The following is a 27761-nucleotide window of genomic DNA, read 5'->3' as shown; positions in this document are numbered from 1 at the left end:
AAATTTTGGTAGTATATTAGCACAACTACCTCCAGGTAGCGCTAGTGCGCTACAATCAACAATCCCGAGTGTCAACTCTTTATCCTATTCCTATATACGATACTGTACTCTATGATCTATCATCTATGGATCTGATTTTACAATTTACAGTTTACACTTTACACAGAGCTTTATAAGTTTACCGCGTTCTAAATTGTAATATTGTGTTTATAATAATAATAACGATATTAGTCCTATTTGTTAAATTTTTAAAATTGTTCTACTAAAATACTAATCCACTGTTTGTAGACACATTTTTTCAATAAACACATGACATTTTACTTGTTAAGGTGAGTGAAAGAACTACATTAATCACTGTTTACTGCAGTAATCACTACAATACAATACTTTAAAATTTTAGCCATGGCAGACACACAGGCCAACAGCACTCTCGGCGATCTCTTGGAAAGTATAAGTGATTATGATCTTAACAAGAGGACCTATGCTGCAATACTTAAACACTTAGAAGCAGAAAATCGACTTAAGTCATCAGAAGTTGAAAAATTATTAACACTCTGCCTACATGAATACAGCAAAAAAAATACATTTGCCATTTCGAGCTTAAAAATCTTATTAAGTATTTTAAAAAAAGAAGACGTAAGTATTTTGGATACAAAACAATTGTAACTACATAGGTTTAATAAACCAATGTCTTTTGCACACTGACTAAAGATTTTTCTTTCTTACAGAAGGAACACAACAATTCATCAGGATTTGTTGCATTATTAGTAGCAGTCTTGAATAATCTCAAAACAAATGCCAGTGTTGTTAAAATTTGTGCTTTAAAAGCATTATGTTTTGAAATTGTTTTATCATTTCCTGATAAATGTTTGATAACGGCAGTAGATGAATATGCCGATGAATTTTATACCATTATTGATAAATATTTCCACGAATCATCGGTTGAAGTAGTAGAACAAGTAAGATGCTTATAGCTATATATTGTCATGATCATAGAACAATGTTGGATTTGGAAAAAAACCAAAACCCTTTTTTAACATATTTGGATACAACATAGACTAAATATTAAGGCTATATTAAAAAAAATCATGCTTTCCTTAATTTCAATTTAATCCGTCGGCAAAGTGACGGATTCGATAGAAACATGAGATTTTTCTAGAAAACTGTGTAATGTAATGTTATTATTTTTATTTTGTTTCAAAACAAACCCTTTTGTTTGCTTGTATGCCAATTTTCATAACATCAGATTATGAATTACAATAGTTATGACAAAAAGTGATTGTATTCTTTTGAAATGGCTGCCCTGTAATGTTTACTATTTGCCAGATCCGTCACTATTCTACGACTATGATGATATTTTTGTATGCTTTTATAACAGTAATAGTGATAGAAAATTTGACAACATTATACATGACAATATGTAATATAATATAATGACAATATATTTGCCATCTTTATATATATAATTCTTCTGTGAGTGTGTATGTCACTGAACTTCTCTCAAACGACTGGACCGATTTTGATGAAATTTTTTGTGTGTGTTCAAGGGGATCTGGGAATGGTTTAGATTCACAAATCAGCCCGGCAGGTGGCGCTGCAGTCGTTACTTTCATACTTTAATATCCTAATAGCTTGAAATATCATGCAGGACAACGTCTGTGGGGTCCACTAGTATTTATACAATACTCAAGATAATTTAAATTTTAGATTCTAATTTTAACATTGAAACTGTTAACAATTTTGCCTGCTGACAAAAAGAGCAAATTTATTAGAGGTGGGATAAATACCTGGTTTTCGAGCCTCATACCGACTATTTTTAACATAGCAAAAGAAAATAGTTCTGGATTAAATGCAGCACTGGAGTTATTAGGGGTTTTATCAAAAGAACTTTCAACAGAACCAAACGACTACGTTGGAAATATAAATTTTGAGAGTTTCCTCTCAAAGATACCTTCAGAGTAAGTTATCGTGTCCTCTACAATATTTGGCAAAAGGTCAGTTTTACAAATGTTTAATATTATCAATGTCGGTTAATTCCAGGTATGCGCCAATAATCCTAAATCTATTAAAAGAAGATCAATATCATTGGGCTCCACTGTGGATCGCTACTGTAAATCTGTTGAAATTCAACATAACGGCTTCCACCCTCAATTCCTTGTTACAAGTGGAAGAAATCGCTTTCAAAAACGATCCCAAGAACAGATGCTTGGCGTTCGAGTGCTGGAGATTTTTTATTGATAATTTTACTTCACATAGTGGAAGAATTTTAAACAGAAGGACTAAGCTCCTCGCGGTCCCGCTTCTCTCTTTCAACGCCAAGGTCGAGGAAACCGCTTTTGCAAAACTCGGCACTTGGTGGCATTTCATGATCAGGCTGTGCGGCAAATGTGACATTTTATCCGATTACATTCAGCCATTTCTAACGTTCTGCTTCGGATCTCCGCCGCCGTCGAACCGAAATGCGGCTCCGGGAATGATGTCGAGTCGCACTAGGAATCTGGGCCTCCAAGCTTTTGCAAATATTCTCGGACACCACGATTGCCACTGCTCCGGGGAACTGGAGAGACCGAAGACCGCAATCGTCGCGGGAGAGCATTTAGTCAAAGATAACAAAAATTGGTTACATCACTTCGGTGTCGCGTTAGACATTTGCGTGGAATGGGAATCGGAACGAGCGAACGGGTATTTAAAATGTGCTTGGAAATCATTATTACTCAAAACGTGTGACCTCCCGAGCGAAACGTCGAGAAGAAAAATGTTCGGTGAACTGTTAGAGGTTTTAGAAAAATCCCTTCAGGTAACGCGACTCGTCGTCCTCGATCGGCTATCGAACGGAGAGCCGCAGAGCTTAGCAATGATTCGTGAATACTCTTTTTAGAAATGCTGCTTCAACACTTCCAAAATAACAATCGACGAATTGATTCCCGCTCTCTTCGAGCTCGACAAGGAGACGACGACGGCGCTCGTGGAGAGCGAGGGTCTCGTCTTCCGCAGGATACAAGCCATCTTGGCGGATTCTTGCAATAACAATTTTTATTTAAGGTAAACTTTTTGTTATTACTTTGTAGAGAAAGGTTTAAGCCGCGTGCCGACGTGACGACGTTCCGAGACCGACCCGCAGAGGCCCGCCGACCGTCCGAAGAGACATTCAAATTAAGTAATTCAATTCGAATTCGACCTGAACCACTTTTACATTAGATTGTTAAACTTTTTTAAATAAAAAGTAATGCTACAAAACAGTAACGCCGGGACGACGGGCCTTTTTGCAGTTGCGATATCGACAAAACGACGAAAAAGGTAGCAGCGTTCACGGATTACGCCTTGGAGAACGGCAGAAGCGTGGGCTTGGACAATTTACTGGAATCGCTTCCGAGTTCGGAATCGGGAGTGCTCTTGTGGAGCTGCTACGTGGAATCCACGATGAAATATAAATATTTTTCCAACTCTCGATGGATCGTCGCCCTCGTGATGTGGCCGATCGAGCAAAATATTATTTCAAACGTGAGTAGAACTATCCTTCTGGTATATCGCTATCTTTCCGGAACGAGAAACATCACTTCGACGGCGATGATGCATCGCGATAGGATTCTTAATTTTTTTTTATTATTTTTGACAGACAGAAAAATATTCAGCGACTTGGATCAGCTTTTATGATCTTCTGGACGAGGGAAACGTAAAAAACGAATCGAGCGCGAAGATAACTCACTCGGTTAACGATAGACTGTCGTCGTTCCTGTCGGGAAACAGATCGGTGAACACGCCCTTGAGGCTGACGAGTGTCGTCTCCTTGATCAAGCAGGATATCAAGGAGAGAGGTTCGTCCAGTGTCTGTTCTCTTCTATATTCTGGTTTTAGAAATTGAACTCGATCTTTAGACTGACGTTTTCAGGAGCGAGCGCTCGGAAACCGGAGCATTTGAAAATTCTGTCGAAGCAGATCGACGACGTACTCATCGGTCCCACCGTTTATTGGCATTTGCTCGACTGTTTGAAGTCGCTCCTCGACGCTTTCGTGCTTCACAAAGACGTCGTCGACGTCAAAAAGTTGCTGCTCGTCGCGAACACCGCTCTGAAGGTGACGCCGAAAGTGCTGTCGACCCTCGAGGCCGGAGTGAGTTCGACCGCATTTCGTGTTCTATACGCTAGTTCTGGAAGCTTTCGATTGTTTCATTATTTTGTTGTCATTTCAGGATACCGATTCACTTCATCGTGTGGAATATTTTTTGAAGAGTATTCACGATTTAATAAAAATAGACGAATACTCGAAATCGAGCGTCATCATCGCGGAAGGAATGAAACGGCTCGCGGCCCATCTGCCGGGTCGGCCGTCGGCGCTGTCGAATCCCGTGAAACTAATATTTTCTTCGTTGATTTCACACGAAGACAGAGAGATCGAGAGTCTCGCGAGGAAGATGTCGCCGGAGGTCGACGCCAAAGAGACGAACGGAAAGTCGACGCCCTCCAGAAACAGCAAAAAGAGTGTCAACATTGTGAAAACGGTGGTCGAAAACGGAGAAGAATTTGTCCAAATCGAAAGTAATTGGAAATTTAATCCGAAAAAATTAACGGAACATCAGAAGGAAAAATTGCAAAGTAAGCGAGAAGATATTCCGGCGCTGTATCAAGATTTGTCTCAGTCGCAAGACGAGATCAAACTGAGGACGTGGAAAACCGACACGACCGAAACGACGTCTTCCAGCAAATCCTTCGGTTCCTGCGCCGCCGTAGACCGAGCCCTATTCGACGTCACGCGGAGCCCTGAGGCCGTTCCCGAAGTGATAAAAACGAAGGACTTACAGTCGTCCGCGTCTAAAAATTCGGACATCTCTAATGTGACCCCGAAGATCAAACCCTCTCCACGAATACTCCTCAAAGATCGCGTGACTCGAAACGTGAAGAACTTAGCGGAAAAATCGTTTATGAGCAAAGACAGCGTCAGTGAACTGTTGGTGGTCTGTGATAAGTTGCCGTCTATTTTGCCCGCCGAGGCGAAACTCAACTCTGAGAACGCGCCCAACTCTGCCGCGTCGGAGGCCGGCTCGACGAAAGAGAAAATCTGCTCCATCAACAACCATCGCGTGACTCGAAACGTGAAGAACTTAGCGGAAAAATCGTTTTTGAGCAAAGACAACGTCAGTGAACTGTTGGTGGTCTGTGATAAGTTGCCGTCCATTTTGCCCGCCGACGCGAAACTCAACTCTGAGAACGCGCCCAACTCTGCCGCGTCTGTGGCCGGCTCGACGAAAGAGAAAATCAACAACCATCGCGTGACTCGAAACGTGAAGAACTTAGCGGAAAAATCGTTTTTGAGCAAAGACAGCGTCAGTGAACTGTTGGTGGTCTGTGATAAGTTGCCGTCCATTTTGCCCGCCGACGCGAAACTCAACTCCGAGAACGCGCCCAACTCTGCCGCGTCGGTGGCCGGCTCGACGAAAGAGAAAATCTGCTCCAACAACAACGTCGCCGAGTCCGCGACGCCTTTGCCTATCGCGGCCGAACGGCCCTCACGTAAAAGAAAGCCGCCAAATAAATATATCGATTCGAATATTTTTGGATACAAACGAAGATCAAATCAAAACACTAATTCCGCCGTCGATACGATACTGAATTCTTACCCTTTGCGAAAAAACTCCGACGACAGTTTAACATTGGCAGACGGAGCTTCACGTCTCACCGATAACGACTCGCCTCTCGAAACCGAGGACGCGCCCCACGGAGACCAGAACGAGGTCGCCACTCCGAAAACTGTAAACCGGCAAAAGGCAAAGGAAAGCGGCACAAAGCCGTTTAAAAGAAGTGGCTCAAAGGAATCACGCATTAAAAAACTTTTGGCTATAGATATGGTGAAACCGACGCTTCCGATCGTACGAATCGATAACGGTAGTTACGCCACGAGGAACAAATCCAAAATGACCCCGGCCGCTGAGGAACGTCGGCCGGCCCCGGACTCCGCGTCCCAAGACATCATCGAGAGCTCGCAAGACTCGTCGGTCACGGCGGTGTCGGTCGTCTCCACGAAAAACGGCACGAACAGAGCGTCGGTGTCTTCTCATAACGAAGATAAATATATTTCGGATTTCCGGGACAACTTCGAAGACCCCTCGTCGCCGAGCGACGTGTGCGATAGCGTTTTACCCGAAAACGATACCGTACTTCGACCCAACCTTACGGCGGAAGAAGCGGACTCCGAGGTCTTCGACGCGCAGACCGATGTAACGGAAGCGTTAGACACGGAACCCACGAATACGCAGTATCGTGCACAAATTGAGGACGAATGTGAATTGACCTCCGAAACTAATCTCTGTTTAGAATCGAGTACGCAGAGTACTGCAGATGCCGACACTATACCCGTAAATTTTACTATTGACATAATCAAAGAGGAAGTTATCGATTCTAAAGCAAACGAATTTACGAAACTGTGCCCGACGAATTCCACGAAACGCGTCGAAGAAGTCTCGAACGCTGCTTTCGTGTCTTCCGTCGACGCACGACCGACGGTGGAGTCGACCGAACCGACCGAGAGACGAGACGAGGCCTCTTCTCCCCTCAGAGACGACGAGCGGAGGAGAAGGGACTTTCTCGACGACACTTTAGAAATATCTCCGATCAGGACGATGAGTCCTCTGATGCGCGAGAGGACGCCTTCGCCGGAGACGAGCGGCGACTACGTCGTCGTAAATCTCACGTCTTCGGTCCTGCTCAACGGAGAACCGGCGGATCCGGTCGATTCCCCTGAAGTTTTCACGGAGGACAATACGGACGCGAGGGATCCGTCGCCTCCCAGAGGAGAGCCGGCCGGGAGCGAGGGCCGCTCCGGCTCGGGACCGAATCCGAAGAGGAAGCCGCGAGTGCGGCCGGCCGGAAGGGCGGCGCAAATGCTGGGCCTCTGCGTCCACAACGGAGACGGACTCCCGCCGGACGAGACGTCGAGGTCGACGATCAGGAATCTCAAGAGGTCCGCGGACGTCGGCAGCTCGGACGAGGCCGACGACGGCGAACCCTTCCTGCGGCTGGGCCGCGTCTTGCCCGCCGTCGACAGCAGCCCCTGCGGCCCCATTCTCAAGAGGAAGCACGCCGTCATCGCCGAGGACTCCGCGCCCTCCCCCGCCGGCAAGGTAGGCCTCCGTCGGCGCTCCCCGGCCTCGTCGCTTCGTCTCTATAACGACGCCGTTGTCTATTTTCAGAGAAAACGAGTGAGCTTCCACGATCCCCCGGTGTCCACGTCGGTCTGCGTGAAGAAGTACATCGACCCCTGCGCGCTCCGCTCCCCTCAGAGCTCCGCGCCCCGACGACCGGACAGACCGGACGGGTCGCTCCTCCGCCCCCTCGGCCAGACCTCCAAGTCTCAGAGGCGGCTCGACAAGATTCTCGCCAAAACCGTCGAGAGCATCCTCGCGGGCTCGACCGACGTCCCGGACTCGCTTTCGGGTCGGACGCCGCCCGCCGGAGTCCCGGACCCGAGCGACCTCGACGACCGCGACCCTACATCGCGCCGATTGACCGAATTCGAAGACCCCGTCGAGAACGTAGCCTCGCCGCCTCGTCCGTCGGTCGAAACTTTCGAGGGGACGGTCGCGGTCGGCGAACTCGTCCCTCCGACGGAGGTCGAGGGCGTCGAGAGCCCGCCTCGGCCCCTTCCGGAAGCAGATCACCGAAAGGCCGACGCGGGAGTGCAGAGCGACGCCCCCGAGGTCTCCTCGGTTTCCTCCCAGACTGACGAAGAGCACCGCTCGGAGCGAACGGGCGGGGCTCGCATAAGAGACAGCGACGTGGCCGAATACTTGAGTGCGGTGAGTGACGTCTCCGAAACGAAAGGGGTTCGAGTACGGTAGGTGTCTTTGAAATCGTAAATTTAACACTTTCAGAATCCCAATGTGGCGATGGCCTTGGACGAGAGAGGCCTGGAGGCCTTGAGCGCGGCCTTCGTCGGGCGATTGCTGCGAGACGAAGGCAAAATGGCAGAGTTCGTGGTCACTTTGCTTCGGGAAAGGTTCGAGACGAAAGACGCCATCGCCTATTGGTGTGATATCCTGAAGACGATCACCGACAGCCCCTAGTCGTTCTTTTCGGATGGTTTCGACCGATTTAATTATTTCGCAATCGAGATGTGTCTAGCCATAAAGATGGCTACAATAAAACGAATATTAAACTTTTAAATTTTAATATTAAAATAATATATTTACAGTTTTCAGTCGTCGGTCGACGCCCCGACGCCGTTTAGGTTTAGACGTTTGGAAACAGTTGGGAACAGTATATAATAAAATGCAGGGAATTTTATGACTTAGCTCGTTTCGGTGCCTTAACACTGTACGATCAAAGGTACATGGCATCGAAATTTATCACAAAATAAAAATATATTTACAAAATCGACATTACGATATATTACGATAGACCCACCGAGACATGTATTGTAATAATAAATAGCATCTGTATTTTTTTATGAAAATAATATTGTAAATATTAAAAAAATGTACACGCGACTTGACTTTCGTTCTGGATTCAGCCAGCTCGCTTTTAGTTTATGGTGTGCGAACGTGACCGATATTTTTATAAGATAGATTAAGGAACATATTGACGAAATAAATTATACAATTGACATATTTGTTTTTCTACACTTATCCTAGCAATTAAAAACAATTTTAAAAAAACGCTCTCTAAATACAAATGATAACAAACTTATCTCGAATCCTTTACCTTCGCTATATACCCTATTAATTAATAAAATTAATTCCAAATCTATCCAATCCAGACTTATACCAACAGTTTTATTTATGTTAATTCTTTGCGTGTTTTTATTTCCAATATTTCTTTCAAATTGATCGATGGAGTCGTTCCTTACATAATAATAGCTCGCTTAACTAGTGGGTAAACCGTGTCTCGCGACCGACCTAGTCTACGAATTATTGTATATCTTCCCGTAAAAATAATACTTTGGTCCACAAATTGAGCACAAAGAAACGTGTTCTCGTACAAACGCTTCAAGAAGGAATTATATTTTTTGTGTCAAGGAAAACGCAACTCTGCTATATAGTTATGGTTTTCTAGATTTTGGTGTGAGGTTGAGCGCCTCGGAGCTCGGGGCCTGTGGAGGTTATGGTGCGAATGGGTCCGCGTAACTCTGTACTCGTTCTCTCTCCGCGGAGTCGTGTCGCTCGACTTTCGCGACATGACCGCTTCGTCGTCACTGAATCCCGGTGTTCGCCTGTAATTGTCGAACGCTCGGCGATTCGCTTCATATCGTTGCTTTTGCCAAGTTCTCTCTTCCTGACCGTACACGTCTAATTCTCCCGACGGCTGAAACTCGCTGCTGCTTTGGCCGTAATTAAACCTCGCCCAGCCGTTCTCGTACTTTCTTTTACCGTCTTCGTTTATTGCTTGTCGACGTTGCGATTGATTGGAACTGCTTTCGCTGGTGTCCTCCCCGGATGTTCCTATTCCTAGATCTTTGTCTTCGCTATAAATCTTATAGATTCCGTGAGGGCTCCCGTTCTTTCCACTATAGATTTGATCGTCGAGCGTCAATTGAGGATGCGGTAAACGATACGGATTGGGATAGCATTTCTCAATCTTTGCGAGTCGAATGTCGTCGTGCTCGCGCGTACACGAACCCGGTCCAAAGAGAGACAAAAGCACCGGCAAGAGGAATAATCCGTGCATAGCCCCGAAAAATATCACCATAAATACCATTTTGAAGAATACCGAGAAAATATAACTGTCCGCTAATAGTAAGGCGACGACTCCTAAAATAGTACTGAAGGAACCTTGAACGATTGGCAACCCTAGGGAGTATAAACATTCGCTGACGCGTTCATTCGGATATTTCGCTTTGGATGACATGTACGCGTAACAAATATGTGCAGTAAAATCAACTGAAAATCCTATACACATTATAAGGTTAATCATCGATATAGAGTCGAGGTTTATATCCCACAATGCCATGTACCCTACGACTCCGACTTCTATGGATATTATACTGAACGCTACCCACAAAGAACATAAAATGTTTGGAATAAAAATAAAAGACGTTATCATCATCATTAGAGCTCCGTAGCAGAGATTCTGTATGGACGTTGGGCGAACTAGCTCGAACTGAAAAGGAAAAAAAAATGCATGAAATAATTTCTAGCATCCCTAAGTATCTATTAATGAAATTATTTCATACAATACCTGGTCAAAGAATACAAAGTATGGATGAAATACTGAGACATTTAATGAAGATTGTGCGACCACTTCTCTCAGGGCTTTCACCATTTCCTTTTCGTGATTAGTCCCACTGATGTTTAAAGCTTGGATCAAAAATCTTGATGCGATAATCGTTTCTCCTGTTTCGTCAAATTTTACGTCCAACGAAAACGGATTTGCGGGGAAAAGCCAGAGCTGGAAAAAGGTAACAAAAGGTAAATTTCATTTCGTTTCTTATCTTCTGAACACAGTAGTGTATTTGACTGACCTCTTTCAGGTTCTTTATGAAATCTTGCTCCGTATCAATGGAAATGTTTAAGTAGTCGTTATTCCTCTCCACATATTCCACAAAAGTCCTCAACCAAGACTCGGTATACAGTGAGTTGGATATGTAGGAGGTGTTTTCTAAACTCTTCGTTAGAATGTCAACCTCTTTTTGGACCATAGGATCGGAGTAATTGTATTTACCACTTATTATAACCTAAAAGAATTACGTTTTTAATAACAGGAAATCCTAATTTTGAAAGCCTATCATACACAGCGAGACTTGCCTGTATTCTGTAAGGAAATTCTCGATAGTAAAGGTCCTCTCGGTCGAAAAATTCCACTGAATATGAATCGTTCTTAGATAACTTTCTTCTCTCTAGGCCCTCTTTAAGGTTAGTTACTCCGTATCCTGCCCCAGCCAAATACGCCAGAAACACGAGAATAACCACAGCTTTCATATAATTATTATTCAGTATATCTGCCATAGTCGTTTTAAAGAACAACATGATGCAGTGCTCTTTGTTGTCGATGGAATTGCTTGGATCTGCCGAGTCCACTCCGCCGCTGCAGAAAATTCTATATAACCAAGATCTTTCTTCTGAAAAAAATAAGATAGTTAAAAAGAATATACTGAATACTATGAAAAAGCATCTAGATCGATTATTTTACCTTTTCGAGCTCTGGATTCAGGTAGAACCTTGAGCCACGTGATTGTGTGTCTGTTCTGCTTCTCTCTATATCCAGACACTGCGACGCAGCCGGCAAAGAACGTCAAGTGCCATACAAACGTGAAACATACTGCCAGACCTTGAATTTTAATAAGGTAATGTAAATAATTGGATTGGAGCGGACTACTGGAGAAATATCGCAGATAGCAATATTGGTTTTAAAATCATGACATACCTGAATACATGCAGAAGATCTGAACAGATGGGAACGGGGAAAATACACCAATGAAGAATGACAACATATCCGTGATAGAAGTGATGGTTATGGACACGGCGGCTTCCGACAACATGATTGCCATACGTTCCGGCACGGACAGCTGCGAGGAGGTGCGTCGCCATGCAGCCAGCATTACGAAAGTGTCGTCAATGCCGATGCCTGTCAATAAATACGTGGATAAAGCTCGTTGCATAACTACTGTCCACTGGCTAAATAAGCTGAAGGTTTCAATGGAATAATGATCACTCCACAACGGAGACAACCACTCACACAAATCTGTAGGTTCCTAATGTACAGCTAATTTTTGCTATAAAAATAAATTTTAGGCTCAAATATCAACGTACAACGCAACAAATGTTATAAAATAAGTATCATCAACCTACCAATCATTAGAAAGGGTGCAGCCAAATTAATGCCGATGAATGAAATGCCCAAATAAATAGCACAACCGAAAGCGGCAGCTGTTGCCATCACGGCCGAAATGTTCCCCAGCAGACCCAGCCACGGCTTAGAGCGCACCCAGTCACCCATCATGCAAGTTACGAAAGAGAAAATTCCCATTAAGATAAATGTAGAGCTAAAGAACGGTATGACGGTTCGGGTGTTCTTTTCGAGTTCGTGGTCGAGTGTTCGTGATGCGAATCTCGCAACGGAGATGTGCTTAAATCTTCCAGTGTCTTCTGCCACACCAACGGCATCTAAAAACGCATCTTCCCAAGCCGCACCTCTGAAAGCATTCGAATAATAATTAAAATTATAAATAGAAGAAGAATAAACAGAAAACTGGTTGTTCTTTTAATGCGGTCGCAATTTTCATTTATACAACACCTACCCACCCATTAACTCAGGGTAGGCTGGAATAATAATACTACACAGACGAAGTCAAGCGCATCTATAGAGAGTATTTAAACGAGTTTATGAGTAATAAAATAAGAAATATTTAAAACTTATTTCCCAATCCGAGTTGGAGGAATGTACTTGCGCATTCTTGAAACGTTTAATTGTGATGTATAGCATTCTAAACGGTTATAAAACATGTCAAGATCATTGCTTAGGGTAATCAGCATAAATTACAATTAATTTATAGAACATTTGTGTTGAGGCGAAAACAATAACTCGATTGTAGAAATGAAATGTTTCTACGCAAGTACCAAAACAATTGTGCACGGTATAACAACTTCCGTATATTGCTAAGTTTTCTATACCTCTTATCCTAAACGTAAAAAAGACGATTCGTCCATTGTTTTATTACTCTAATCGACGAGACAAATACAGTTACATGATATTTTAGTTGTAGTGTGTAGAACTCAACCTGTATACCACCAATGCATTTTACTCTTTATGGGCGCAATGTAGGTAGATGGCCTATAAATAAAGTTTCTTAATGTGTTTTGTAACGTGGAAAAATCTAAGGCAATATCACATATGCTACGGGATAATTACTATTTGGGAATACACAATATATTAAGTGTGAATAGTGTATCGTCTATTGTAATAATTCTCGTGTATTAATGGTATTCACAATGTAAAAAAATATGTAGAACGTATGTTATGAGTCCAAACCTACTCAATACAACCTATTGTCTAAGTTTTCTCGGAACAAAACAAACAACTGTGGATATTGATTCATTGTCTTTTGACTAATAACTTTTACAAATATACCTACTATTTGGATGGTTCTACTTTTATTAGGTAAAACTTCTTAACAAAACGTTACAGAGTTGAATTGCATTGGCAACTGTCGCTGTTAACCTTTGGTATTTGGTATCTTCACCTACCGTTGTTCCTGCAGTTTAGTGTCAGTCCTCACGAACCACACGAGCTGCACGGCGGGAACAGACACTATAGTATCGTCCACAACCTTCGACCCACCGAAGAAAACAGGAAAAGCGTGAGCCTCCCACGTCACCGGGTTAAACATTATCGGAAACGTTAAGTTCAGTTCTCCGGCTTCTACCTGCGAATCAAAGCATAATAGGTATGTACTTCATTTAATCTGCTTGCCATGTTCATTCATCTTTGTGAATAGTGGAGCTATTACGATATACATAGTAGATATCACTATTAACCAAATTTAAAAGTTTTATTGTACGCAGGTGAATTAAATAGTATATTATTTTAAGTTCATACACACCTCGCCCATAATCTTATCCAAGTTGAGGATGTCGTTGACGAAGCACTGGCCCTCCCAACGCGCGCATTCATCTCTGTACGTAAATGTTTCCCCCGTCGACATGGTCACCGTGATGTTCTGCACCAGGTCGTCCAACTCTCGCAGCTCCTTCCACACCTCTGTTCGAAGCATGTTTCTGTCATTGTCTTTAGCTACGATAATAACGCGGCCGAATCTACCTGAAATGATAATCGCCAATTAAGAATTATTTTTTAATAAACCGACTCCAAAATGAACTAAACGTTTGGCTACGTAACTACCGAATAACGCACTCGCTTTTAATCTTTTTACATAATGATGACTCACCAGGCCGTGTGATCCTCCCGACGTTGAACCGATTGGAATAATTAACTTTAAAGTATTCCTCAACTATCCGCCTCTCTAATTTCCCTTGACCGCTGACCGGCGAGAAGAGATATTCAGGGTCCATTTCATAATGCACGCGTTGATATCCTGTGACCATCAGCAATGTGAGCAAAACCGGAATGATGATGAAGTAGCCTGGCTGCTTCCCCACGATGAGCCCAAGCTTGTAGAACGATCGATTCAGCACGTCGTCAACGAACGTTAACTTGCAACCCATCTGCAACAAAAAGTTAATTGATTACGAAGAGCAACAAGCGTAATCATTTCGTAGCTTTTAATTGCCGCGACGTTTTTAATATCTATTAAGGATTCAAGTAAGCATTTACGTGAAGGCATTAGAAGCAATGTCCACGGTACCTAGCGTGTCCTCGTTTCGTAATCAAAAACATGTTTCACGTGCTCCAATACGTGTTTCGATATTTTCTTGTTAAGTAAATCGTACTAGACTTAACTGCTACGAATTTTTATATGAGACAGACTGTAGCTGTCTTAAAGAAACAGGTTACTAAATAAATATTAATTTATACTATATACCGGACGTAACAGGGTTCGCAGTGTGTTGGAGGGAGTAGGATTGATGGGTAGATTCCAATGTCACCGTGTATTTCGCATCTCTCATCTGCGAACCCCTATCTTTAGACGTAACGTCATCGTGTGTCAAGTTTTGTGTTACCTCTTAAGGAGAAAAAGTGGCTCAAATTATTTTAACCTTAATTTTTGTCGCCTGCCTTGACTCTTATTACAATCCTTACTCACGTCATACTTTTTTCATATATAGTATACCTTCTATTGAGGTACATGACTATAAACTGGATCACAGGATTATAACATAACATATTAACAATAATGCCCAATGAGCAAGAAATATATTTACTTAAAACTAATTTTTAATGCTTTAAGTAATAAACCTACAAAAGACCATTAAATGCTAATATTACCTTCATAAAACTCTTCATTTCCTTAGATATACAGTATTGCATTGAATACAACATTTATTATTGTTAGTATTATATGTAGTGGAACCTATTTCAAGTATCAAATATATTGCAAATCATTTTTTGCATACATTCGAGTACGCAGTTTATGTATGTAAATATATGTGCTACTGCTAACATTACTCAATCAAAAATGCCAAAAAAGGGGTCTAGTTAAAAAATGTCTTTCTCACAGTTCAATAATATCGAAGCGGTGGAATCTTTTTACAAAACTATTATTATTTAATAAGTTTAAAAGTTTCATAATAACGTGTATTTAGAATAGTAGTTGGAAACCAGTCTCCAATTATTTTTTGTAGCAGTTTCCTTAAACTAACATGGTTTTATGGTACCTGTTACATTACCTTTGAACTAAAGAATTTCGCAGTTTCGTGATAATGATACAAAACCAATAAACTTGAACGAGTCAAGTTCAAGTCGATTAAGGGGATATATTATGCTTGATGGAACCAAAACGCCATAATATAATATTACATTCAGTCATTTTTGTGATAACCATCACCATTACTCACTGTGCGTGTCATTGTTCGTATGATACGTTAAAACTATACATAAAATATAGGTACTCGAGTCATTTGTAGAATCATGGCAGCCAGTCGTCGTCCAGGGTGAGCATGTAAAACAAAATATGAATTGGCGCCTTTCGTTTGATTATGATTGGTCAGCAGCATCTACCGAACTATTTTTGCCTCTAACCATTAAAGCGAGTTGTTACATGAGGTACCTACAATAATACTCGAAAATATTTCTTAATAAACGAGTATTAATCTATGAATTTTATATTTTAGTTATCAGGAATTAAATAGATACTACCACTATGGTACACTTTGTATTCACTCAATTGTTATAATAAAAACGATATCTCGTATTGTTCTTATAATGCTTAGATCACCTATTATACACGTTGGCCTCAAAAGGTTACAAGGATTTTTTGTTATAATTAATGATTTGTTTCTGATTGTTAGATTTAGTTGTTAATATTTTTTCAGGTAGCAAAACATCGGTTCTAGGTGTTTCTCTATATTACGTCGATCTCCTGCTACGTAATATTAGGTACGTATATATAATAGTGTGGAGTACCTTGACCGACAACAACATTTCACTTTAAAGTTTGTTCTTATTTAAAACTGTATTAATTTAATTATTTCTCTTGAAATTTGTTTAATCTGCAATTGCATAAGTAGGTCATATATTGTTCATTATTTTTGTGGTTATCTAACATTAGAATTCATTAATATGTTATTTTTTCCAATTTAAAGAGACTTTAGTATATACGTAAATTATAAAACATATAATTTATTCGTTTAATTTAATATCAAGCTATGCTAGTATAGCCTATTATTAAATTTAGGTATAGGCACATCATTACGTAGTCACACATAAGTATCTACGAAAAATACGTAGAAACATAGTTTACCAAATAGAACTGTAACAATAAAGGTTGAATGAAAAAGTAAAGCTGTGATCCCTTGGGGCTTATGTGAAACTAAACATATATAAGAATTATTAGTTGCAGACTTGCAGAGGATTCGCTATAGTTTCATTTAATTTAAATTATTGTTAACTTTGTGCTAAGGTATTCGTTTTTGAAGTGAAACTTCTTTAGGCGCATGAGGGTAAAAATTTTACGGAACGTCACGAAGATGTGCAGGGTCGACAAAAGTCGAAGAAAGGGGTGAGAGCGATTGAGACCGATTGAGAGAGAGTAAGAACGGTGAATTACCTTATAGATATTCTATTTTTAAAATTAAAATTTCGTAAAGAGAATTTATAAAATATTAGTAAGTACATATTTTATATTTTATGCAAAATAATTTACTGCAATCTCAAATGACGAATTGTAAATTAAAAGGCGATCAATCCCGATGTGGAATTATCCGCTATTTGTCTGTTTTTACACTCTTTATATTAGCTTCACCTGTATGTATTTATGTATGTAACCGACTCCTTCGGACTTGATTTTGACCCACTTTTAACGGACAGATTTAATTCAAACTTTGCGCACCTGTCAAAGATCGATGACCATGCAATAATCCGAAAAAAAAATGAAAAAAATAAAAAAAATTTAACTAAAAAATAAATAATAGTTAAAAAAAACTAAAAAACACGCTTTTAAAGCACATCAAACTAAAAAGTGAAAAATAATTCCTAATTTAGGCTGAAAATGGTAATGAACAAAAAATACTGATATTATTGTGAAAAAGCGTGCTCGTTAGACGAAAAATATGGCACAGAGCGTGTTTTTTAGTTCTTTTTAACTATTATTTGGTACTCCAAAGTATACGTATATAGAATCGGTTTTCTTAGACTCAATGATAGCTGCAAAATAAACATTTTAAATATTACTTAAACATACTCTGGACTGAAATTTGCTAGGCAACCCATATGGATTATATTTATTGACATATTAAATTAAATATAAAATAAGTTTCATTAAATAAGCATCTCGGTGAAGGTCGTTGTATAGCGGGATCTTATACTATATGTCAAAGGCATTCCGATAGCAATCTGGTATTGCTATCGGAATTAAGTTTTTATTTAATATTTGACATCTTATTAAACCGCTCATAGAGTCCAGCGTAAGAACCCGATGGCGCAATATAAGTGTATACATTTTTTTAACACTTCCTAGATCTTGTAGCAAATTGCATGCTTGTGAAAGTAAACAACGGGTCAATGACACTGCCGGTGCGGAATCGTTAAATTATTGACTACTTGAAGGCATAATAACTGTCCATTCATCAGACTCGTAATCAGAAGATCGCCATAAATGGTCTAACTAGGGTTTAACAATGCCATATGGATCGTTAAAAGTACAAAGTAGAAATCAACGCAATCGACCCGATTCGCATCAATTGTCTCACGGAACTCTTATATAACAGATCTTTTTATTTTTGTGCATCATTGAATGCTAATCAGTGTGAGTTTGCTGATCAAATGTATTGTTGATTCTCACAGTTGGTTAACGTCGCATATTTTGTCTTCGTTCGTGCTTAATAATAATATTTCACAAACATTAGTCACTTAAAAGTTTACAGCAGACAATAATAACTGGAATTATTTACATTTTTTCATCTGGCTTGGTATTTTCCTTCGCACTTCCATTGCCTAGATTTACACTGCGTCTGCGCCACCCAGGGCGCAAAAGACTTAAAACGAGACCTCGAAACTTACGTTTACGCTCCCGGTCGAGTGTATACATTCCTGGTAAACCATAGGACTGAAGAATATTGTTTTGTGTTTTATTAAACAAAATATTTTAGAATAAACACCATAATATCCATACATTTTATGCGCCAAACAATGAAACCATTACTCGACCACCATTAGCCATTACCTATAATCAACTCAACCGATTCATTGCGGAAGCAATTGTTATATTTTATTAAAGTCCTCAATACCACAAGTCAAGTATCGTACATGTTATATTTGTGACGATATCTACTTTTCATTTTTAAATTATACGGTTACTTTCAATAATTTTGTATTTAACAAAATTATTAAAAAGATCGTTCGTAGTTCGATTCGAAACCAAGAAAACCTTTAAAACTTAAAACCGTTGCAAAGTTCATGACTCACTTAACACCAACCTTGACATAGGTCGATCAGCTTTTAAACTTGAATAAACGACAATTTCGCAATGAGATTGATAAGGTTCTAGGTGAACAGCGGTAACTCGTTGAGGATTTTCCAGATACTGTGCTAAGGTTACACGCATTTGCGTGAGTCTAATTGTGTACAATATATTATATCTGCGAAAATCCTATCGATTCGTTATCTTTGCACATTAAATGTGTTGTTTGCATGCAGTGACGCTGTTGCTCATGAAATAATTAATTTTTAATTAGTATGCAATAATGTACTTCAATTCAGTTGTGAGTGTGAGTGAGTTTTTCGTTATTTTGGTACAAAGCACGAAAACCCGTCGTAACGAAACAATAATGGAAAGGACAATCTTATTTAAACATCCTTCGATAATAGTAAAACAATATTTATTCAGGATAATGGTTAATGTACTAATTTACATAAAGATAACGGTTTAGGTCAAGTAAATATAATTCCACACATTAAAGTAACATTAGCTGTTATTTTGCAAAACATAACTACAGTTTACGTTTGCCTTATTTTTTTAAAGCTGATTATTATTAACGTGTCCATGAAATGTTTAAGTTTGTGTTGGGTAACAACTATATAAGTGCTGCCTTAAGGTGAGGTCGACGATTTATGTTTCTGGCCACAAAATAATGCATATTTTTATAGATATAACTTTCTTAATGTATTACTTTAAAAGTACTTTGTCGTCTTAACTTTAGTCCATTGAAATGTTAGATACATTTGCTGAACATTTGTTAGAAGACGCAATTTTATTTATGGGACATGTAAGGGGGGGGGGGTCAATACAAGCTTAAACCCAAGTTTGTGGGGTTGGCAACCTTGTCCCCCGGCCGCCAGCTTGGAAAAAGGGGTGAAAACACGTTTTTGGCTATATCTCCTATCTATCCATCGTACAATAAATTTGTAAAGACATATTTTGTAGCAAATCGCTTTGCCTACAATTATGTCTATGTGACTTTTTATCATAAATCCAAAATTAAAAAAGTTATAAGTAAAAAAGTGAAAAAAAATCCTTTTTTGCTTAATAACTTTTTTTATTTTATCAAAAAAATATGTCAGATCAATTTTATAGAGGGAGATCCTCTTCTGAAGATTTTCCTCTATAATTTTTATAAATTTCGTTAATTGGAAACGCTGTTACCACCACGCACGCATGCACGCAGGAGATACAGCCCAAAACGTGTTTTCATCCCTTTTTCCAAGATGGCGGCTGGGGGACTAGGGCGCAAACCCCACAAACTTGGGTTTAAGCTTGTATTGACCCCCCTACATGTTCCATAAATAAAATTGCGTCCTCTAACTAATGTTCAGTTTGGTCCTCAAATTGTAACATTTCAATGGACTATTTATTTAATGTTCATACCTAAGTATAGCTCCGTTAGCTTTTAAATGTATTTACAATGTTAAGTGGTTCTTAGCAGTTCATCATACATATTTGAATTAGCCTTTTACGCTACTTGCTTCTAAATTCTTGTAATATTGCCGTATGTTGCAACAAGGCCGTGTAGATGTGGTAAGTACAGCATATCCTGCCTAACTTAACAACCATAGAGTCGACACCATCATAAAGTCAAAGTTTGGTTCTGACACAATGCCGCTAAATAAGGTACCGGCGAAGAGTAGGAGGTCGTCCCAAGGGTAACCCTATGTTGAGGATATATCAAAGGTGACGCTGAGCCGAGGCTACGGGAATTTCCTCAAAGATATCTCCAACCTCTAATACAGATGAAGTTTTCATATTCTTAATTTTAATTACACGTTTGAGAACACTTCAGCTGAAATATTTCAAGAATCCATATTGCCAGTCTTCATTAGGTACTTTATTTTAATTGCAATTGCTTTGTGGCGATTTTATCCCCAATTATTTAAACATGTTAACATTATATTACATATCCAATGTTATTTAATTGCTTACATGAGACATAATTATCATTACCCAACTAAACTATTTTTTTATTATTATTATTATTATTTTAGCTAGGCTATACGCAATTTAATCGTAATTCTCTAAACAAGACAAGAGTGAGTCGCGGTATTGTTCTCAAAAAATACCTTCACAAATATTTTTCCAGTCTATGGCTGATTTCTTTCTTAAAAGTGATAGCAATCACAGAAATTTTTCATTCAAATATTAACATGTTCACTCGTTTCGCTGTTTAAATCCTTTCGAGAATAACTGCTTCAAGGCGCACAGTGAAAGTTGCTTTACGCCTTAATTTGACCTGTGACCGATTACGTTTACTTTAATAATTTAATGCAAATACCTATATATATAGATTATTAAATAATTACTATTCACAGATAAGTATGTCCTCAGGTAATTTTAAGTGACCGGCAAACTTAATACTTGTTTCATAAAGTGTTAGCGGAGACTTGGTAAATGAAAAACCGAAGAAGTAACTTAACACATTTCTCATTTAAAATGTTAATAGCAATTTCTTGAAAAGGTAATAAGACTTATATATAATATGTAATTATAACACATAGTTACACAAAAAGAAACAAGAAAGAACCTGCTTTTGCCAATCGCTCGTCATTATTCTATTGTGACATTTTATTAGACGTAACGTCCTTTTAAGTGACTCTTTTAAACACCCACACAAAGCAGTCATAGTAATGACATTTAGAGAGAGTTTTGCGCGAGAATTCTGTTAAAAAACAGGCACCCTTCTCATGTTTTTTAAATACAGTAGAAGAATGAAAAAACTTCCTGAAAAGCATTTTTTGATTCGGATACGTGCCACTAATAGATATGTCATGTTAATTGTATCGATCCGAATCCGAGTATGCATATCATATAACATTTCCCCTTTAACGTGAATGACAAAAGAAAATTAAATGTTAAAGCACGAAATTTTTTGCGCTTGATGCTACTATGCACGCATATATATACGATCATTTTTTAGTCTAAATATACCTACATAAAGCTATGAACCTCAAATCTATGATTCGCCGACTTCTTATTGAGTTTTACACAATAAATAGAAAAAGATTACAAATCATAGTACATATTTTGTTTGACTTGAAAAGGAAAGAAATTAAACTTTAGTTTGTAGAAATATTTGTCTTCATAACTATTTTAAAAAGTTAAATATATTAATAAAGCACTTTCTAGTAATGTATTTTTTCCACTAGCATTAAAGGGGTAATGGCCACTGTCGCAAGCCACGATTCTGCAATACTGACGTAACGCGGACTCGATCGCTTATATTCCTCATAGAAGGGGAAATTGTTATAAACAGAAACATAAGAGCTTTAAATTTTATGTATTTATCATTTTTTATGAATGTAGCGGTCAGTATTATGCCGACTGAATGGTTAAACTTTTTTTTAAAAGATAAGAAATTCACGAGGATATAGGCGCAGCCGATGTACCAGCTTGTAGTGTATTACGTGGAAAGATGACAGAAGCTTCCGGCTTGATTAAAATGATGACTTCTGAAATTATGCTTAATTTATCCTAATAACGAAATTTAATATCCAATTTCGCCTAACGAGGAGAGCAAATGCAAGTGTACGGTTTCTCGAGTTCATCATGTGGTGTTTAGTTCACTGATTTTAAGTATTTTGCTTTATTTAAACGTGATTATTATTATTCTTCAGCGCGACGTTTTATTTATTGTATCTGTAAATGTTTACTTAAAACAATAGGATTGAAAATAATACAAAATTTGCTCTGTCCATAATTTGGTCGCTTGTTATACTCGTATTTATATCATTTTATTGAGCGATGTTGAAAATTATAAAAATAAAATTTAATAATATACGAAATACATAAATTATATTATTGGATGGTCGCTAAGCCAAATATGTAATACTTATTAATGAAATAATATTTTATAGGCCCCTTGTATAAACCCGTTTAATGTTAATAAGATGTAAACGTATAAAGTATGAAAATGAGAGGCCCTTTAAAGCTATATATATCAGTGATATGAAAAAGGTTCTCTATCGTTATCTAAACTGTCAAAGTGACGAAGGCAATAATAAAAGCTCTCTTTTGTTGTCAAGCATTTGTGTGTTATGTTTATTACGACATTAAAGAAGGTCATATTCAATATATGTATATGTATGTGATCGGTATAACTAATTTAACATAAAGCTCACCCAATAATGTTGAATTCAAATACATACATACATTTTTACAACTATACTGTTCTATTGTAAAATAAATTACTGTCAGAAAATTGAAACAGTGTTTCTCGGCCCTGCTGGAAGCTGTTAACTATATCCACACGTACGTAGCAAATAATGAGTGATTTTTCATCAACGTCAAGTGCTGAAAGTTGTTCTCCTTCAAAGTTCAAAAACCAGCGTCAATAAGGTGTTTCGTAACTACTTCCTCGTTATTGGCTTCCGTCAAAATTCGTTGTATTTTTATAAACATTTTATATATTTAACGATTTATATCGCATTTGCCCATAGGGTAGACAGAATAGCGATCTTCGAAAACAAAATCTGATATTGAGTTGGAAATTAAATATAACAAAGAAATAAAGTATTATGTACAAATTAAAATAGTACAACTTTAGCCGCGTTATAATTATTTTTTAATAATCTGCAATTGCAGCTGTCAAAATTGGCTTTGAAAAGTTATTTGGCGGGTCTTTTGCAACTTTGCAACACGACAGAAATTAATTATAAGTTATTCATTTGGTTAATTGCGCCAATTTAATTCAAAAGTTCGTATTGAGTCCTTGAAGTAAAGCAAGGTTTAAACGTTCACTTAATAACTTTTAAAAAACCCATTAATGCCCAAGTAATAGGTACCTACTAGTATTATCTTAAAAACAATAATGAACTTTTATTGAAGATAAATGCAAACCTGTTCGTTATGGCCTATAGGCCTTGTGCGTAGTAATAGCAAAGACTGTTTTAAGAAAACATAGCGAAATGCTAATTTGCTGTTATGTTACAAAACATTGAGGAATTGAAAAACTAGTGGTGCTGTAGCCTTCTTCGCCACACGGCGCCGTCTTTACGGTGATTGAGATAGAGCTCTGCCGGGATTTGAACGCACATCCTCAGCGTCTCGGAACCTAGCACCGCACTGCTCCTATTATAATTCCCATATTGTTTTGCACACTATAGACCGTTTGTTTTACGACTTTTACACTATTATGACATTTATAGGCCAAATAAAATATCTAAGCGACCGTTATATTACTGCAACCGCTCTCCAAAGTAACCTTGATATAATACTGAGGTCGTTTTCGAAATAAAGTCGATGTGTATGCGCCTAACTTTTTAATCATATAGCATCACAATTATACAAAATTACGTGCTGAGGGTCCTAATGAAGCTGTATTGTTCCGTTACTAAATACGGACTGCGAGGATTGAACATCTTTTGAAACATGATTCGATACGAGGTTGGAGTAATGGCTATTGATGTGTCCATATTTATTTCAACCTGTCGGTTGCTTGTAGTATTTTACTTTTAAAATAACCTAATTTCACAGGTAAATAACGCTGTACAACAAAAGATCTATGTCTACTTTTTGCAACAAGCCGACCAAATGGAAAAGGCATCTTCTAACTTTACAACTAAATATACTCTTCTCCGAAGGCCTTTACTTTGCAAAGGTTGAACTCGCTCGTACCTGTTAAATTTGCTCTGTCTATCGAATTTTTTGTAATCAGTTTTTCACGTGTACAAAAGGTCGGTGCCCAAAGATGATAATTCCGATACCCATTTTATAGTTAGCGTAACCAATTTGGCTAAGAGGTTTCGCCCGCCACAAAAGGAAGCTATCGGACACCTGACAGAATAATAGGCATCCATACATACACCATTGTCCACACAAAGAACCAATTTACTGTCTGCCACGACCGTGTCTCTGCTCTCTTCCGACATCTACCTGCGTGTTTACGCACGTTTTTTCCCATCGTAGGAAACTTTTTGGTAAACATCGCAAGTCTCAACTCTGGCTATGTGTACTTTGAGACTGGTTTTGCATTTATATCGAGCGAGAGACAGAACAGTTTTTTTTTATCACGTTAAACGCCTTTTATCTGCGCAATATTTCGTTTAATAGAAGTAGGTAATTTATTTTGAAAAAAACTATCCGACGTAAACTTTAGAGTTAATTTAGTGTTTCGCTTATTGGCGATTAGGTATTATTATGATCGCCAATTGGTAAGTATTTTAGTGAGTAAAATACTATATATTTGTGTTGGAAATAATTAAAGTTTTAGTAAGTTAGTTATGAGATATTTAATGGTAAATTTAAAAGTTGTAAAGTTTTAATTACAATATAAAAGTAATCTGCATTTTACAATTGTATATTTTGTATTAAGAAAATCAAAAAACTGTCTTGCCATGAGATGCGACGCAAGCAAACTTCTAAATAAATAAAGTTTTGTTACAATTCAATACGTTCCTCGTACCTCAACTCGGGTAAATAAAATGCAATATTATAGACCGTTTACGAAAATTATGTTACATTACCCTTATTAGGAAGACCTTAAGAAATGAGCCAAACTTGTGCTGCAATAATGTAAATAGGCTTATATTATATAAACGGTCTAGATAATCAATTGAAGGTTAAATATTTACTTTTAATATATTAACTAACATAAGTAACAAATTACATAACGGTCATAAGAAACAGTCAATTTAAACACTTTTAAAGAATTTGGGTGAATTAATTTGAATGCCTTGAATTCGTAGAATGCAATAATTGTTCTGAAGGTAATATTTCATGACGAAAGACTAATGCACAACATCAGTGTGTAAACTTTCTCTTGTAACTAATAACCACTGAAATAAATCGAGGCTTTGCCATAAACGTAGCGAAAACAAATTATGCCTAACATTATTCTCAATCACTAATTTGAATATATTTACTTCACTTTTAAATAATGATATTAGAAATATCTCTTAAAGAGAAAGTCTTATGAAAATGTGTCGCTGAATCGATAATGCATTGAATAAAGGAAAACAGGAGAAGCTAAATTGTAAAACGTGTGGCCGAACCACTCTTTGTGCTTCAAGTTAATAAAAAGCCTTAAAAAACATATAGAATAATCAAGATACTTTATTTTACTAAAATTCACATTCTTAATTTATTAAATCTCAATAAAAATATAGTACTGACACCCGTGAAAGTATTGTCAGACGCGCAAATGTTGCAATTAAGTCGCAAATCGAAACTACTCGCAATAGGACCCAAATTTTATAAAATGTAACTCACCTTTATAAATGTTATTTTCGCACACGAAAATCCTTTATTGTTTAGCACTAAATCGAACTCACAATTTCACAGTTGTCACTTTAGCACTGAAATCGAATTCATATTTTGCTCGGTCGGATGGTATGCGCAGGCGCAGCGCGGCGAACTATCGTCGCGGTAGAGCGCAAAGTGGTCGCCGTAATGCTGGGTGAGCGTGCCTTGCCCCACTACACGCCGAGATAAGGACCACCTCCACAACAGACCCTAATCCCGAACAGTTAAATTTTTTATACGTCGATTAAGATTTGAGCTATTGTATAAACTTAAGTGCCTTCTCAGAACAAATAGTGCTTTCTTGCCTCATAGATAAGGTTACTTAGTTAGCTTATGTTGTAATATTTACTCGAATATTAACATTTTATGCCCTCTTTCAAAAAAAGTTTAGTAATTCTAAGTGTATTTAGATAAATAATGATTGAGAAATTTCCTTCTTCTTCGTAAGGGGGTTCTTTCGAAGAAAAACGTGAAATCATATAGAGTTTTGAGTAACAATTATGAGTGAATAGTCCTATCATTGGACGCCATTTTATTTTACATATAAGCCTAGTATCTCATGGTGGCTGTACACACTCGGCGAGACACCCCGAGACAGGCCGAGGGCGAGAGTGTACAGTAGAGCTCTCGTCTCGCCTCGCTTCCTCGCAGTCGGTCTCGCCTCTCTCGGTCGCCTGTCGGTTTTTTGCGCACGAGTCAAAGGGTCTCGCGAGTAAAACGAGAGCGACCTGTACACACTCGTTCAATCACTTGCTCGATGACTGTGGTTGTGACAGGACGTATCGCACAATGTGGTCTAACGAACGCGAATTAGAGTTTTTGTAGTGTTACCAAAGGGAATCGTTGTTATGGAATCCGAAGGATGTAGGACACAAAAATAAACAATCTCTACATGATGCTTGGATGCGAATAAGCCGGCCGATGGATATCCCAATTGAGGAACTAAAGAAAAAGCGAGATTCACTCATGGCTACGTACCGTGGACGTAACTTTATGAACCTAATTACCTATTTCTGTTGCGGTGCATAGTAACCATCCACCATCTTCTTCTTCGCCATGGCTTCGTAATTTTTTTTTATGGTAAACGTGAAGAAAATTATAATAACTTATTGCACAAAGACAAACAGCAGCAGCGGTTTCCACGTCCATTATTAACGGTGTTTTAAATACAAATAACGTAACGAGTGTGTACAGGCTGCGCTCTTCTCTCGGTCCTCTCGGTCGAGACTCTCGGCGAGAGGCTCTCGCCGAGTGTGTACAGCACCCATTATATTCTCTCATATTTATATGTACTTATAATAAGTGGAATGGAAGCGTGATCAAGAGGACTTTATCAGTCTTTGTAATAGATTCCTTTTAAACGTGGGTGGCCCAAGCTATACGAGTACATATAAGCTAGTTAGCACAATGGGGGTAAACCATTCTTTACAGCAATCATATTTATTATAAACAAAACAATAATGAGCCAATGGCAGTACGACTATCAAAGGGCACATTTCTGTGTCTGTACGATCGGTCGATGCTTAAATCCGACAAAGCTATATTTTTTAAATAAATTATTTTAAAGAGTATGTAGTATCTTTCGAACATTGCGTATCGTTGATTTAATGTTTTTAGTAACAGGCTATATTTAAAGAAATATACAAAGGCCGTCAAGCTCAAATCAAATCTAAATGCACAAAAAATGCGTTTCCGATATAGAATATGTATAAAAAGTTGTTTAAAATATATTTCAATGTTACCTTCGGATTTACGATAATGTCAATCACACAAAGCAAGTTTTATGTTCAGTAAGCGATATGTCTCAGACCGCAAATGGGATTGCATTTGTAGCGGTTATAAGTTTCAAGTAACTTTGTTACTTTTTACGAGCCCTTGGAGTTGACACCAATCCTGAAAGCAAATTAACTTCGTAACGTGTCTATTATACTATATATTATCTTTTGTATATAAGTTTTCATGGTATTTAATAAAGCCCGGAACATAGCTTA

At 38.5% G+C, this 27761-nt stretch overlaps 2 protein-coding genes across 6 annotated transcripts; one reads left to right on the top strand and one right to left on the bottom strand.

Annotated features, from left to right (window-relative positions):
- Positions 1–143: 143 nt before the first annotated feature.
- On the top strand, positions 144–8595 carry LOC125054284. Of its 4 annotated transcripts, none has more exons than XM_047656054.1 (13): positions 144–329; positions 401–636; positions 729–959; positions 1708–1958; positions 2041–2797; positions 2879–3042; positions 3270–3501; positions 3617–3815; positions 3890–4110; positions 4190–4911; positions 5110–7114; positions 7184–7789; positions 7865–8595. In XM_047656054.1, exons 2-13 carry the CDS (start codon positions 403–405, stop codon positions 8054–8056), a joined length of 5814 nt encoding a protein of 1937 aa, XP_047512010.1. In that variant the 5' UTR covers positions 144–329; positions 401–402; the 3' UTR covers positions 8057–8595. The 4 variants fall into 4 exon arrangements, with proteins under 4 accessions (XP_047512010.1, XP_047512008.1, XP_047512007.1 ...); XM_047656052.1 differs by having other exon boundaries at positions 4190–5251; positions 5441–7114; XM_047656051.1 differs by having other exon boundaries at positions 4190–7114; positions 7865–8072; positions 8185–8595.
- LOC125054286 (patched domain-containing protein 3) lies at positions 8144–25926 on the bottom strand. Of its 2 annotated transcripts, none has more exons than XM_047656055.1 (11): positions 25738–25926; positions 13873–14149; positions 13528–13745; positions 13172–13350; positions 11777–12120; positions 11352–11552; positions 11118–11255; positions 10733–11046; positions 10450–10662; positions 10167–10376; positions 8144–10088 (listed from the first exon to the last, which is right to left on the bottom strand). In XM_047656055.1, the coding sequence occupies exons 2-11, from the start codon at positions 14147–14149 to the stop codon at positions 9003–9005; spliced, it is 3180 nt and encodes a 1059-aa protein (XP_047512011.1). In that variant the 5' UTR covers positions 25738–25926; the 3' UTR covers positions 8144–9002. The 2 variants fall into 2 exon arrangements, with proteins under 2 accessions (XP_047512011.1, XP_047512012.1); XM_047656056.1 differs by having other exon boundaries at positions 10733–11043.
- Between the last annotated feature and the right edge of the window lie 1835 nt (positions 25927–27761).

The sequence above is a fragment of the Pieris napi genome, chromosome 12 (assembly GCF_905475465.1).
Source record: "Pieris napi chromosome 12, ilPieNapi1.2, whole genome shotgun sequence".
In the NCBI taxonomy this organism is placed as follows: Eukaryota; Metazoa; Arthropoda; class Insecta; order Lepidoptera; family Pieridae; genus Pieris; species Pieris napi.
Note: the sequence above shows the minus strand (reverse complement) of the source record. Positions and strands in the feature narration are given on the sequence as shown.